This window comes from Athene cunicularia, assembly GCF_003259725.1.
Source record: "Athene cunicularia isolate RWA chromosome 10 unlocalized genomic scaffold, athCun1 chr10_part1, whole genome shotgun sequence".
NCBI classification, from domain to species: domain Eukaryota; kingdom Metazoa; phylum Chordata; class Aves; order Strigiformes; family Strigidae; genus Athene; species Athene cunicularia.
In genome coordinates this window covers 21,394,657-21,409,724 of record NW_020799112.1, presented here as the reverse complement: position 1 = coordinate 21,409,724, position 15,068 = coordinate 21,394,657, and the positions used below count along the sequence as shown (strand labels likewise).

Here is a 15,068-nt window from a genome sequence, read left to right as displayed (position 1 = left end):
GGGAGAGAACAATGAGAAAAGAAGGCCAAAAGTCTGTAGAAAAATGTTTCACACTTCAGGACTTATTTTTCATAGAATTTGATACTACCCACGCTGTAACAACTGAGCAATTTTCTGTGGTATTGAAGTGACGTCTAAGTGTATTTTGAGTCTAGTTTGCCTTCTAAAAATCTACCTTGTGATTTTGCCACTTTATTTCCTTTATGTAAAATGAATGTCAAGACCATTCTTGTCAAATCTGTTTTTAGCACGAAGCCTACAATAGAATGCATCTGGTAAAGAAAGCTGGTGCGTGGAGAAAGTACGTCTATGTGAGGAGCTGAAACAGTATGGGAATCCCTGCCAGCTAATGGAAGTGTATATTTTAAGTGGAATAGCGTTCCTACAAGAAGTTGGATCCCAGTGGAAAAAGGCCTTTAGGCAGCTAGGTAGAACAACACTTGAATTGTACTTCCCATGAAATTTTTATGTGGTACGTCTGTTTCCAAGGTAATGGCATGTTTTGATGTATTTGGGGGCCACAGTAAGGATAGCCCCCTGCCGCCTCCTTTCTACAGACATAGGAAAGTTTATCCTTGGGTGCTAAGGTGGTTTGGTAAAGGTGTGCAAAAGGAGGAAAAAATAAGTAGAATGAATTCCATGACAGAAGAAATCAAAGTGAGTTTCCAAAGCTTGTTGCCCCATCCTTTAAGAAGGATGTGAAGATCCTTGAATTTGTTCAGATGTGGGCAACAAAGCTGGTGAAAAAGCTGGAAGGAGTGTCCTATGAGGAGTGACTAAGGACTTTGGGCTTGCCTAGTTTGGAGAAAAGGAGACTGAGGGGTGACCTCATTGTTTTTTACAGCTTCCTGAGGAGGAGAAGTGGTGAGGGAGGTGCTGAGCTCTTCTCCCTGTTACCCAGTGACAGGACACGTGGGAGTGGTTCAGAGTGCATCGGGGGAGGTTTAGACTGGATGTCAGGAAGCATTTCTTTACTGAGAGGGTGGTCAAACACTGGAACAGGCTTCCTGCAGAGGGGGTCAGCGTCCCAAGCATGTCAGCGTTTGGACAATGCCCTTGACAGGCTTTAACTGTTGGTCAGCCCTGGGTTGCTCAGGCAGTTGGACTAGGTGATGGTTGTAGGTCCCTTCCAGCTGAGACAGTCCATCCTGTTCCAGCTCTTGTCCTGGCTCAGACCAGGGAGCTGTTACAGAAGTGATAGTTGCCATGTGTGGAATCTAGCTTGCCATTTCAAAGCTGCCCTGAATCCTGATTTTTCATGAATGTAGAAAACTTGTTCCACTGTGGGTCAGTCAGAGATGATGCACAAGAGGTTCGTGAGTCTCAGGATGTCATTTTGGTCTGTAGCCAGACTTCTTGTTTCTTTAAAGATAGCAGGTGAAGGCCTCATACAGAGCCTTATCAAGCAATGCAGATCTCTCCAAACAGTAAAAATGTTCCAAGTTCCAGTTGTTAAGCAGGAATGTATCAGCACACACATGGCTTCAGTTTGCACAAAGGAGGTCTATCCTCATTACTAAAGTATTCAGCTTCAAACAGTGATTTGTTAATCCTAAAAAAAAAAAAAAAAGCTATTTTAGTTTGGGATTTGAGTATATTTAAATTAAGATCTAATAGCTAATTATAGAACTTCATTAGATACTTATTCATCATTTTTTGTTAGGGACTAGCCAGTATTTTAACTGAAATGTCTGATGGTTCTGTTAGATTAATTTTGAGATAACGCATGCTTACACAAAATAAAAAAGTGCTTCCTACTTCTCAGTTTCCAACAAAAACAGGTGGCAAGCTGTATCACAATAAATAGCCCTGAGCATGCCAAATTTTACACTTTATGAAAACATGACTTTTCTTATTACTACAGTTTTCTTTCTTGACTAGTGTATACCTCGTTTGGAGTAACTCCTTGTTAGACTCACTGCTAGTAATGCAAAAATGAAGAGGGAGCACATCCTGCTGATCTTCAGAGCTGAACTGAACACGGCATATTGTTGGTCAGGGAAAGTTAACCATGCCAAAAATAAAATCTAAACTAACAATGGTAAACTAGAAAAGATGCCTCTATAGTCTTTCAAAATTCTGATTACCAAAAGCTGTAGGTTGTGTCCAGTACATCATAGTGTGGTCATTTAACTTGCAGAATTGAAGGAAGCCTCTGTATTACTAAGTGGTTTTTTTTTTTACATGATCATTTGAAATTCACTGGGAGAATAGTAAGGCTTGAATGGCTTGATATTTAGGTATGTTCACATAAAGAGTTTGGATTTGAAAGACAATTCCATGATAACTAAATCTGACTTGAGCAAAAATAGTCAGAAAAGAAGGAAAAAGGGATCTTTTCATTACTGAAGCCTGTGTGTTGGCAACAGGGAAGCCTCAAACTTGGACTGTATGGCTCAGAGGCACGTCATGCTTTGTTAATGCTAATCTTAGCCTTTTTTTTGGATGCTGTGTTACTGAACTATTAATGTGTATATTTAAAAAAAAAAAGATAATGGCAATATATATCTGAATGTAGTAAGATTTAGTTTTGTGGAATACTTCTGGAACTTCAGGAAGGGCGCAGTACAGAATGTAAATATCTGTTAATCTGCTTTTCAATATCCATCATCAAATGCTATTCCCAGCTCTCTAGTTCATAGTTAGTTTTATGGGTTTCCTTCCATTTTCTGTCATCTTCTGTTACAGAGAATAGCTTGTCCATATTTTCTGAATAGTGTTTTATGTCTAAAGCTTTAGATGTTCCCCTTCTTTCATTGGAATGAAATGCCTATGGCAGAGCTCTAAGATAACTTGGTAGATGCTTTTAGGATCAATGTCAATAAGCTTTCATATTGCCAATAAACATTTATTGTGACTTCACACACAGTAGCATCACCAGATGTCTCAGCAGATTGACATTGTCACAGAATTTTTCTTTGTTTGGACAGTGATTTTCCTAGAGGTTTCTAAATGTTAATCAACCAAATATAAATGTGTAGAACAGAGAAAATGAAAATGATAAGCCAAATAATAATAGCTTCTATTAACGTGAAAGCTAGCTTGTGCATTCCAGTGTTTGCATTCCATGAGGTTCCCCCTATGTATTAGGAAACAGCATAATTAAAGATTGAAATAATCCTAGTGCTTAACTACAATATATTAGTTTTTAAAAAGGAAAAAGGAAAGGGATAAAAAGAAAACCTAAACAAGCAGTTATAATCTCTTACTTATGACTCCCTGTGGAGGTCTTTAAATAAGATTATGTATTTAGAGTACATTCTCTTCTGGTGGGAGCATCATGCTCTAAAAAAACAGAAAGCCAAATTATATTATTACCTGAAACTAAATAGTCAAATAACTGATAGCTTAGAGGGAGCAAAATTTTTTCCTTGTGTCATTTGCAACTACAATATGTACAGTTTAAAAATAACTAATTCTGTAAAATCAGTTTGTAATGTAAAAGGAGTTGGGTGGGGAGTGGTCTTGAGAAAGATGAGTTAATCAACATTGCATTCAAGTTCAAGCCAGATGTTGCCCTGCTTTAATGACATTTGATGGTTTCTTTTAAGATTCAGGTATTTTCAAGAGAAACAGTTCTTAGCGTTAGTGGACTAGTTCTAATTATTGTAAGAAAAATAAAACTAACAGTGATCGAGGAAAGTCCATATCACTTACGATACGGAAGCTGACATGATTGTTTGCAAAAGTATCGCTGGACTGAAAAGTTGCTTCTCGATGCTCTTTCTGCTTGTACATGCCTGCTTGTAAAGGTGAAGTAGCTAGGCTGAACACAGTGCTGAGAGCATGGGCTTGTGCAGGACAATAAAATCATACAAGTCATAAGCACTTAAAGAAAAGGGCAAAAGCATCAACAAAGAATTTATATTCCCTCGTGTGTGCTGTTCCCCTGAAGGTAAAAGTTACCTCTTTAATAGATACAGAGGGATTCTGCTATAAGATGTTGTGTCACAATCTCATAACTTTACCACTGGATGATCCTGCCAGTACTTCATGGAATGCTGCTTGGTAGTGCAGCATCGTGATTCCTGTGAAAGAAATTAGAAACTCATCTGGAGTCTCTCAGACAAAAAATTAGAGTTTTGTCATTATAATGGAAATTTATTGGAGGAATCTTAAAGATACAACTGTCATTTAGCTCAATTTGATATGTTGTTTAGTTGCATGAAGAAGTAATAGGATTTTTGTTCCAATTTACAATTGGATATTTGTCATGGAGGTTTTTTTCCTCAGAAAACGAGTTTTGAAATACCATCGGTTCCATAAAAACATCAGTGACATGAAAATCTGTAGAGCAGGAGGTTTGAGATGACCTCCAGACATTCATTCCAGTAAACATTTCTGTGATTTCTGATTCTATGTAATGCTGCATTTCCTATAAAAAAGAAATATTTTGAAAAATGTATAATGCCCAGAGTCAATATTTACAAAAAATTACTTCTTTTCTTAAGGGGAATTATTGTTTCAGACTTTATGTTGTACAATGCAGCTAAAAATTGAAAATTAGGAAGAGAATAGGTTTTACTGAAAAGGATGATCTGAGTGTTTAAAATTTGAATATTTGTCATTAACTGTCACTGGTAGCGTTAGTATTGAAGGCTCTTTGTTGGGCGGTACATCAGTTCAGTACTTTTATAATAAAAAAGGAGCAAGGAAGCAGCAACGGGAGCTGATATTCTACTGTGGCCCCACTAGGAAGTTCTTTCTGAAACCTGCAGAAGCTCTGTCATATAACGCACAAAGTTGTATGGGGAAAGGGCAGCAAGAACATGAAATGTTTTTCTTCAGAATTTGCGGATGCGTAAGGCATGAAATCCATTCTTGTAAGTGGATCTTGCTCAGAATATAGGATCTGAGGTAACTTGCTGTGTTTCTTCTTAAAGACTCTGGGAAATCAGAAGGCCAAAACAGAGGCACGTCTCCTGAAGTACTCTGGGGAAACTGGGAGTGGGGGGAAAGCAAGCATGGAACGTTTCCCATTTATAGAAATATCCCAAGGGCTACAGGACATATTTTGGAATTTCCCTCCCTTGACTTGTTCATCCTTCGGAACTTACTCGTGCCTGCATATATCCTCCATCCACATGGCTTTAGATGAATGTTTTTCTTCCTTCTTGTGTCTATTCTTGCTCTTTCCTTCTTTCCACAGGTTCTACTTGGAGAGTATCTAATTTGTAGAGGTGGTGTTCTAACAGAGACTTGTCTTAGTTTATCTTCTCAAAGATTGTATTTTTCTGTATGCTTAGACTACATTCTATCTAAGATTCCAATGTCCAGGACAGATTGGTTTTGACAGGCATTTGTGTGGTCAAGTTCTGTGATAACTGTATAAGGAGCTGGTTTTTAATGTGTCCAAAGACATCCTCTCGTGAGGAGTTTGCCACAACATAGTATCTACCCTATGCCAAGGACGCTGGCCAAAATTAAAATTCTAATTCTGAAAGATGTAAACTTCTGTTCTTAATAATGATTTGTCATTTAAATAATGAAAGCACATTAATAAAACTGTATTAAAAATTTTTCTGAAGATGATTTTGAACATTTTCTCATGTCGTTTAGCTGACACGATTACGATGCATCGTGATTAGGTTACTGTTACCATAGTTTAATATGTCAGTCTAAAGTTGTGAATAAATGTAACTGTTCTCAAATCTTCATTTCTGCCAGATTTTAGGAGGATTCAAAAACTATTTTCTTTGGGTATTTATTAACAGCAGTAGTCAGACGTGTATTTATACCAGCACAATTATCCCATTAGTATGTGGACCTGCAAAGAAGCTCCAAAAGTACACTGCTGTGAATGGCCTTTGTAGTTGGTGTAAAAGCAGGGGGAATTTTAGCAAGATCCACTTTGGAAATAGGGTGGCACAAAGTGAAGTCAGTTGTTCCCAAACATCTTAATAGCTCTGTAGCCTTTTTCTCTTAATTATTTTCATTTAAGGTAATTAGTTTTGTAACTGGAGATCTAATTACATAAGTTCTTTCTTGTGGCTGATAAAGTATGTGTGACTTAACTCAAAATTAAGTAACTTTAAGATAGTTTTGCATGTATTGAAATGGCAAAGGCATAGTCTTTATCTCAGACGTATCAAATTGCTACAAGGCATACAGATTCTCAAGCTTTGCAAGAATTTTGCAACATCATAGGATTTGTTTTCCTAGCTTTATTTCTGAAAAAAAAAAAAAAAAAAAAATATTAAAACTTTCCTAAAAGCGTTTCAGCTTGAAATGAGACCTAGCAGAAGAAATACCAGTCTAGAGTTTTGGCAAAGATGGATGCAATCTACAGCATGGCTGTATAATCGGAGATCTTAGGCAGCCTGTGTTACAGTATTTACATGCAGATGTTTCTGTGTATCTTAAGCTATTTAGAAGAAAATCCTTTTTCCTTAGTTACAAGTGAATAAATATAATTACTTTGAACTTAATGGAGCTAATAGATTTGGTCCATATGCAATTTTATGCTGATACCTTGAAAATTACAAAACACTATGGATTTGTGTTTGGACACTTTTTTTTTTTTTTTTCAGTTAACTGATACCAGCTGCATCCAACAGCCCTTTACTATTTTACCAGTTAAGACAAAATGGAACAATGCAAACTTTCATATTCTCTTATTTGATCTGGAAAAACTTGAGGAACTTCTGCTGTCATCTCAACTCAGTGGATTAAAGTCATCGAATTCCTTCCACAACTCTGGCACTCTAGAAAGAGTCAAAAGTACTACTGAGAAACGGGTACTGACATTAAAAAGAAATAAAATTGCTGGCTCCGTACCTCCAGTGGATGGGCAAGCAGACACTGTGTATTCAAACCAGGTCTGCAGGGATAAAAATGCAGCTAGGCCTGTGGAAGAACATGGTGGCATGAAAAGACATAAAAAAATGAAGAGTTCAAGAAAGATTAGAATGCAACCATCAGGAAACATTGATGTGACTGTCACCAGTGATACAGCTAAACTGCTTTTGTCATGTCTCTTACCATGGGGTGTAGATGAAGAACTAGACGATCTTTGTGTTAGACACTTGGAGATCTTGAGGCTTCAGTGTCCTGTTTCTTTTGGACTCGTGTCAAGTGAAAACCACCTCTCACTGATGTTGCCAGGTTGGAAATGTACGGATTGTGGTGTGCTAGAAGAACGTGCGGTAATCAACTTGTTTTCAAAAAGAGTGATTGATTTATCCAACAAGTACCTTGCTGCAGCTGAAGGACAAACTGGAGAGAAGGATGGACCTGAGGATCATGTTTATGGAACAAAGGGATTGGAAACAGTGTTCCTCTTATTTAGCAGAATAGCTTTAATCAACAGGATAATTAACATACCTTCAGCAGTTACAGGTGAAATTGAAAGGTAAGAACCTTTTCATTATGAGTCTTTTCTTCCCTTACAGGGATTAAAAAAGTGAAAAATATGAAAGAAACATGTTGCCTAAATGTGGACTTTTGCAATAGAGTTTACGTTCTTTCTCTGGAGCTTTTTTTATAGGATATTCTTTGAACAAAAGGAGATTGGGATAAAGTTTAAGTATCTTTATATTTTTCTATTTAGCAAATAAGAAGTGATCCAAGAATTTTTTTCAATTATTCAGTCATCCAGCTTCACACCCTGTTTTTCCAGTGATCACTTTTCTTAGTTTAAACTAAGTAGAATAATGAGATCCCTTCAGGCGTGTTCTGAGACGTGCATTAAGCACATTTATGCTGTTTTAACTTCTACTCTCTGTAAGCAATATACTTCCTTTACCATGAAATCCTTGGCTTCACAGATAAATAAAACATGAGACAAGAACAATCTGTCCTAGTTACACTCTCTAAAGTACAACGGCCCCAGTAATAATGGCAGCTACTGGGAATGAATGCCTCAGCAGCCCTTATGTTGTGAGAACCATCCCAAATAACATTTATGTTACTCAAAACAAATTTATTGACTAAATGCTTTTTCAACATTAAAGGAAAAATAGCATGCTCAACATGATTTGACCAAGCCAAATAGAGCATACTAATCAGGCAATGGATATTGTCCACAGACTTTTGTTGTTCAGCAAACCTAGGTTGATCTGTATTTAGCATTTTCAGGACAATTAGCTTCAATGTTGGCGATGCTATGGCCCAGAGGCAAGAAGGGGGACAAAAAATACTGATCCTGATGCTGCAAATATCTTTGTGTGTCCCACAAAGCTCTAAGGCTTCAGCATATCTGAAGACATAGACACCATCCTGCAGGACAAACGCACATTTCTCAGTTCCTTACATGCAGGTGACATTGCCTACTGGTCAATATTCAATACAAGCTGCTACGGAAGTTTGTTTCCAGGATTCCAGCATCCCTTTCCATGCAAGAAAGGACTTTATGCTTGCATTGTGCCTTACAATACTCTGTGGGAAAGACATTGGGTAATTGAAGTTAGTCTTTGTACCACAATAAAGCATTGTTCCCGGACATACACAGCCTGCCTTTGGAACTTATCTCACATAAAATTATAAGTGTTAAAGTTGTGCAAGCAAAAATGCACTTTTTTTTTTTTGTGAAAACTATACTATATAATTGTAAGTTCTCTCCAGAATGTGCAAAACCGTTGATTGAATTCTTCACATATGACTTTTTCTTTAATGCAACATAAAAGTTAACTATAATAAGTTTTGAGACAAATATAAGGTTCTTGCACACGGATGGTACTTTTCAGTATTTGTATACATGGGGATGTTTCAATACCAACTTGTGGGCGAAGAATGCAAGTGACTTCTGAGGAGAAACTAAATTGTGGTTGATAGTAATTGATAGCAGAGTACCCCCCTTAAAAAAACCTCTACCTTAAGACATAAAATTTTTGTAAGTATGTTCAGGTTTTGTTTAATAGTTTCATATGCCTTCAGTCCCCAGAAATCGGAATCTGTACATGACAAATGGCGAAATACAGAAGCACTAACACCCTCACCCCCCAGTTTTTATGGAGACTTACCAAGCAGTAAGTATATGGAGAAGTGGCAGTATTGGCTTTTAACTGGGACTTGGGGTTTTTTTGCATGCTTTTTGTTGCTAGAATACATCATTTAACTTCAATAATTATATATATATATATATTTATTTTCTTTAGTTTCTAGCAGGTCCAGTTTGTAAATACAGAAGCTGGATTATTCTGTTGTATTCTGTAAATATCACAAAAGCATGACTGTTAAATAATACTGGAATCAAAGATTTTTTTTTTTTTGTAGTGGCAGAACATTAAGCTGAGTTTCTAAAGACATTTTCTAGCAATCTGAAAAAAAGAAATGTAATAAGACAAACGCTGTAGTCTTCCCCCTCCCCCATCTCCCTCATCACCATTACGTGCCCGCCCAGTAATATATACAGCCCTTGGAGCAAACTGTTGCCTTAGTAATAGAAGAGTTATCCTGACTGTTCAATAATGCCCTTAGACTTTTGGCTTAGGGTGGAATAAAGTAATCTCTTCACATTAATGTCCCACAGGCAATCGTTCACCAGTCTCGGCTTTGCAAGCCAGTCTAAGTTTATGTTTACAGTACGCAACTAACCAAAGAATGTTTACATAAAAACCTGAACAGAATATGGGGATTTGTCAGCATACAGCGTTCCTGTTAGAGCACATCCTGTCTAGACTGATAACACAGGTCAGATCTTGACCCTCTGGTATGCAAATAAGCCTTAATATCCTCATCTAAAATGAGGTTTTAGTGTACCTTTCCTTCTCTGACTCCTATATGCACCATAACTAGAACTGGTGATGGCAGCAGAAATGCCCGTTAGAAGGAAAAGATGGAACATAAAATCAAGTGATAATAGAAAATAAGCAGATGAAAGGTGTGGAAATGGTGTGGAGATGACTAAAATGTTTGAGGACACAGAAATAATTTTACTGAGTGACCTAAAACTTCTAAGGTAGTCTCACTCATATCCCATATCTCCTAGTTCACACAGAAGGAATAACATTGAGCTTTGAACCAGCAAGTTTCCAAAATGGCAGAAAAAAAGAAAAATTCATCCATATATATATATATAAAGAAATCACCTAAAATTCAAATTAAAATGTGAGGAGGAGAGGTTTACCTTTGTATGATCAGTTCTACCTCTTATTTTGTCATCCCTTTATGTTTTCATATCAGCCTTTACATTTTGTGTTACGGTACATGCCATGTCAGCTGTGATAGGATAAAATATTTGCTCTTACCCTGTATTTCTGTTAAATTATATTAAATGCTCTAGTTTTCTTTTTTCTTACTTCATTCTTCTCTTATTGATCATACACGTGTGGACGTTTGTACATATGTTTATATATTATATTAGATATTGCCATAGTTACATTTGTATAGTCATTTACTGAAGGGCATACTGCTCCCGTTCAGACTACACCAGTGTACCCCGTTCACGTTACAACACGCAGGTACTTGCATGATTTTTTTTTTTTTTCAGACTTCAGTCTTTGCTGCAGGAATCCCACATCCAAGCAAATGACTATGCATCCTGGGATAAAGATACTTGTGAACTTTGTTGTTACTGAAACACAGTTGCTACTTACGATTCCATTTCCTCTTCTCAAAACTGGCAATCAGGGGTTCCTGTGTGGATCCAAAGGATTGTACAGCCAATTTACCCAGTTTATATGCCTGGCAACAAACATTGTAGTGTCACATTTGTCTAGTGTAAAGTCCAAATGGGGAAGCGAATTAAAGCAGCAGAGCTTTCTGTTTGTGTACCGCTATGTATAGTGTCAGTCCATAAATTATGTATGTGTGTTTCAGGTAAAAGTGGATATTATTCCATGGACTTTGGGAATGTCTCATTGCTGAAACTCATTTGTTGTTGGAGTGACCAATCTATAAAGGTAGGAAATAGCCTGTCAGTTGTTGCAATGTAATTCTTAAGTAACCCTGGCTGTAATTTAATATTTGGGATCTGTAGTGTGACATAAGTTATGAATTTATGGTGAAATTATTACATAAGTTGTCCCATTCAGAGCTATAGGAAACCAATTATTATTTCAGTATGAAGTGTGCTATGCATGAAATTATTTTGCCTTGAAGTACATGTTTAAATGTGTGAAACTGTCCTACTAATCTTTAATCTAGGTGATCTTGTTCATAGCATGTGTTTAAAAAATGAGTTACCTGTTCACTAACAACTTACATTAGAAATGCAATTTTATGCTCCAGGAAAATAAAGGCCAGAATTGGAGCAGCGTTATATACCAATGTATTGCTATAGAAGAAAGAGAAAGTTCCTTCTTAAAAGGGATAAATAGTTATTTAATCCTAAATCCTTAATTATTAGAACACTCTTCAAGAATGACAGAAAAATAAGTTACCAGTTCCCAGGTCAAATGAAGCTCATGCCTATTGTTAGTGAGGAATCTGATGTCTTCAGAGATAAATTACTGTTTCTTGAGAGCTGATGGGTAACTGTGGAATAGTCTGAACAGTGAAATCCAGAGGCCATTTTTCATTTTGGAAATACGCATTTAAATAGTTGTGTGGTTGCTTGAGCGAGTTAAGGTTGGGAAGTACAAAACTCGGTACAGTAGGGTGTGAGGATTTTGCTTCAGAAAAGGGAAATACCTCGTACAAATTTATTTTATGATGATACTTTTAAAATAATGTATCTTTGTCCTGCCTTTCAAGTGCAAAGAGTATTTTCCAGAGCCGAGGTGTGCAGGGGTGCTGCAGTGATGCTCTCTGCAAATACTCACGTGCAGCTGGATTCAGCGTTTTATCTTGAGCTTATCAGTTGTTTGTTAGGTCCCCACTGTCCGCACATCTTCCATATTATTTTAACATTCTTCTTTCCTCACAGACTGTCCCCCTTTCTCTTACAATGACTTTCCTTTTTTGACTCTTTTTAAGAAAAAAAAATTGAACATGGGACCTCAGTTTCAATAGCTGCAATTGTCATGTGAAATCCATATAATCTCTTGCTGACAGGTCAGCCACAGATACTTTATGGAGTAGAGTTGTATAGCCGTGAAGCTTGTGTTTGTAGCGTAGCTGATTATGTGACATCTATGTATTTATATTTTCCAATGAATTTAGTGACTGATGAGTTTATACAATGATAATGGTCTTATCTACCACAGGAGGTTAGTGTGTGGGAAGATAAGGTGTGGAATGAGCTGCCTTACGCTTCTTTTTAATCTGAAAAGATTTTAAATTTAAGACACTGAAATTGCCAAGTACCACGCTATAAATGCTTCTCAGATGTTAACATTATGTAGACACAGTTTTTAGTTGCATTAAGCTTTGTTAATCTGCTCTGCAGTGCAGATTTGGGCTTGTTTGCAGCCAAACTGCCATAAATATCTTAACGTTCAAAACAATTTGTGATACTGGTGATAAGCGTGAGTGTTCAGCAACCAGTGAGTCACACAAAATGGCAGGGTTTGTGTCTTGTTTAAACCAGCACAGACTTACGGCTAGTTCATTAATCCTGAGCAAGCACTCATGTACATTTACCCAAACCATCACTAGTTACCCTCCTTCTAAAAACTTTTTTTTTGTTGTTACGTTCAGTGGAGGATACTGATTCTCAGACATGACCCGAAGGACTTGCCATTTATTGATTCTTCATCTCCTTACAGTGCTGTAACACATTTGGTGCAAACAAGGAAACTGAAAAAACCTCCTGCAAGTGATTGATCGGGGGTCTACTGACTTGTTGAAGTTGGAGGGTTGAGGGAGGTCTTTTTCAGTCTTAAATTTTCAAAGTGCATATATTTTAAAAATATTTTCCTAGGATTTTTTTTTTTCCCAGATGATTTTAAAGGAAAGGTCATCTCCATGTATTTTGCTGGTTTTACAGATAAAATATAGCTTGTTGTTGCCACACTTTTTTCCCACCCAGAAATTACTTAAGTGTGCTTGTATTTTCAGGTAGATATTAAAAAAAATAAAAGGCTTGCCATGAGGAAATTTTCATTTCCGTATTCTTTAATATGAGGACACAGTGGTTGCATTTCTGCCCTTAATTGTCCTTACTCCATATTTAAAATACCCTGTTCCTGTTCTTCAGTTGTATACATGATAGGTGTTTGATTGGGTTTTGGTTTTTTTTTTATTTTTAATAATAATATTCTATTATTGCATCTTTATGGAACCTTTTTGCTGAAAGGGTGAACACTAAAATAAAGAAAATTTATCAGAATAGTCAAACTAGTGCAATTATAATCTTTTGCCTGTTGTTTACTCTAGCAGATAAAGGATACTTTTTTTCTACCAGAAGGATTTCTTTGATAATTATTTCCTTGCTCTTCCTAACTCCTTAGTCTTCAAATGATGGATGTTGAAATGCCTTCTCCCTGTATATTTTTTCAGGCATTTCAAGAAGAGGACTACAATAGGAAATAATTTGCTTCCTTTCTTCCTGCTCTAAGATCTTTTAAAATCTCATTGAGTGAAGTGAGTTCTTGCTAGGTTGACTTTCTTGAAGACTGAAGTCCTTTTTTCCTTCACAGAATGGTTATAGACCAAGCAAGCTGCCTTCTCCAGTATGTCTTACTCTCTGAGCTGGACAATCATCTGTAAAATGGAGTAAATGACCTTGTCTCCATATCTGCCCTCCTGTTTTCAGTGCTAATCTCAGCAAAGAAATTCAATACTAAACGTGGCAGTGTGGTTTGGGTGAAAATTTAATAGGTCAGTAGTTTCACTGACAAAATGTTAAGTGTACAGTCTCCACATCTGTGGTCGAGGATTTTAGTTCCAGGACAGCAGGTGTGCTCTGCCCCACTCGCAGGGTGCCCCTCCGTCTGTGGCCTTCAGTCTGCTCCGTGGGGTGGCATACCTGTACGGAAATGGCTGAGCTTCATCAGATTCAGTATGATGCCCTAATGATCAGCAGGATCATACATCCGTTCCTCCTAGTTCTGAGTTACCTGGACACGAGGCAGCTCTAACCTTGACACGGTCCCATTCTGTACTCCCAGGTAACGAGACTTTTTGTTAGAACTTGGAGCATCATCAGAAATACAGTTTACACAGCTTCAGCATACCACACTTAGACCTGATTTGGAAGTCCTCTACTGCCGTCCTGATGCTGCAGTATTCCTTTGTCAGCTCCTCTGTTGTCAGCTAGCTCCTTAGCACAGTCTCCCCTCAGGGAAATGGTGCCGTATTTAGATCTCTGACATCATCATCTGCATGAGGAATCTACTTGCTTTCGTATCCCTCTCTCACCAGTGGAAAAAGATAGACACTGGCTGCTGAGATTTTAGGAAGAATTAATCATCTCAAGATTTTCTCATCTCTTTCTATTGATTCCTGCAGTGCACCTGTGTGTTTTTTCACTTCAGTTACTTCATTTCCATTAATATCTAAAATAAGGTGTGTTGATCTGAGAGATTACAAAGGACTTTACTTTCAAAGAATAAACCACTTCATGTTAAGGCCATTGCAGAGAATACTGCTGACAAGCTGCTACCTTCTTTACAGATGCCCAAGTTTACAGTAATTTCTGTGACAAGCTCTGAATGCTTTTTTTTTTTTTTTTTTTTTTTTTTTTTTTTTGACTCTACTGGAGTCAGTTGGTTTCAGGTGTAAGTGTCTAGACAACTCTCCTGACAGTTACTCTCCAGGACTAGAGGAAAGCAGACTGGATAATGCAAGTCTGATGGTTTGATCTGTATTTTTTGCTCCCCAATGTGACTGTGTTATGGAGCATCTGGGAGGCAGTTTTTGCAAGGCTCAGCCCTGCAGAGGTTACGGCCTGAGCAATAACCAGGGATGATGTCTATTGACTTCTCTTCTTACGCCGACTCATTATAAAGAGAATAGTAATCCTTGGAAGTAACTGAAAAAGTGTAGAAAGAAAAGCCAGTATAACTTGGTGTAGATGTAACAGTACAGCTTCCCTCCCTTTTGTTCACTGTGGTTTTGAATTGTTCTCTAGTCTTGCTGCTGCAGAGTCAGACAATTGCCTTTCACTCCTTAATATCAGTATTTATAGTTGGACATATGCTATTTATACTTTCTCAGGCATAAAAGAAGCATAATTTCTGTCGTATTTCACAGTCCTGACTAAAAAGCAGTTACTATTTACAACAGTGCTAACAATTTGGGGGGGG

At 37.3% G+C, this 15,068-nt stretch overlaps 1 protein-coding gene across 1 annotated transcript in view; it reads left to right on the top strand.

The window, feature by feature from the left end:
- The window catches only part of WDR72 (WD repeat domain 72), a 100,922-nt gene that overhangs the window by 41,936 nt on the left and 43,918 nt on the right, over positions 1 to 15,068 (top strand). Inside the window, exons 14-16 of the mRNA XM_026856205.1 lie at positions 6,531 to 7,351; positions 8,875 to 8,966; positions 10,759 to 10,841. Coding sequence (XP_026712006.1) covers positions 6,531 to 7,351; positions 8,875 to 8,966; positions 10,759 to 10,841 — 996 coding nt within the window. The remainder of the gene's footprint in view (positions 1 to 6,530; positions 7,352 to 8,874; positions 8,967 to 10,758; positions 10,842 to 15,068) is intronic.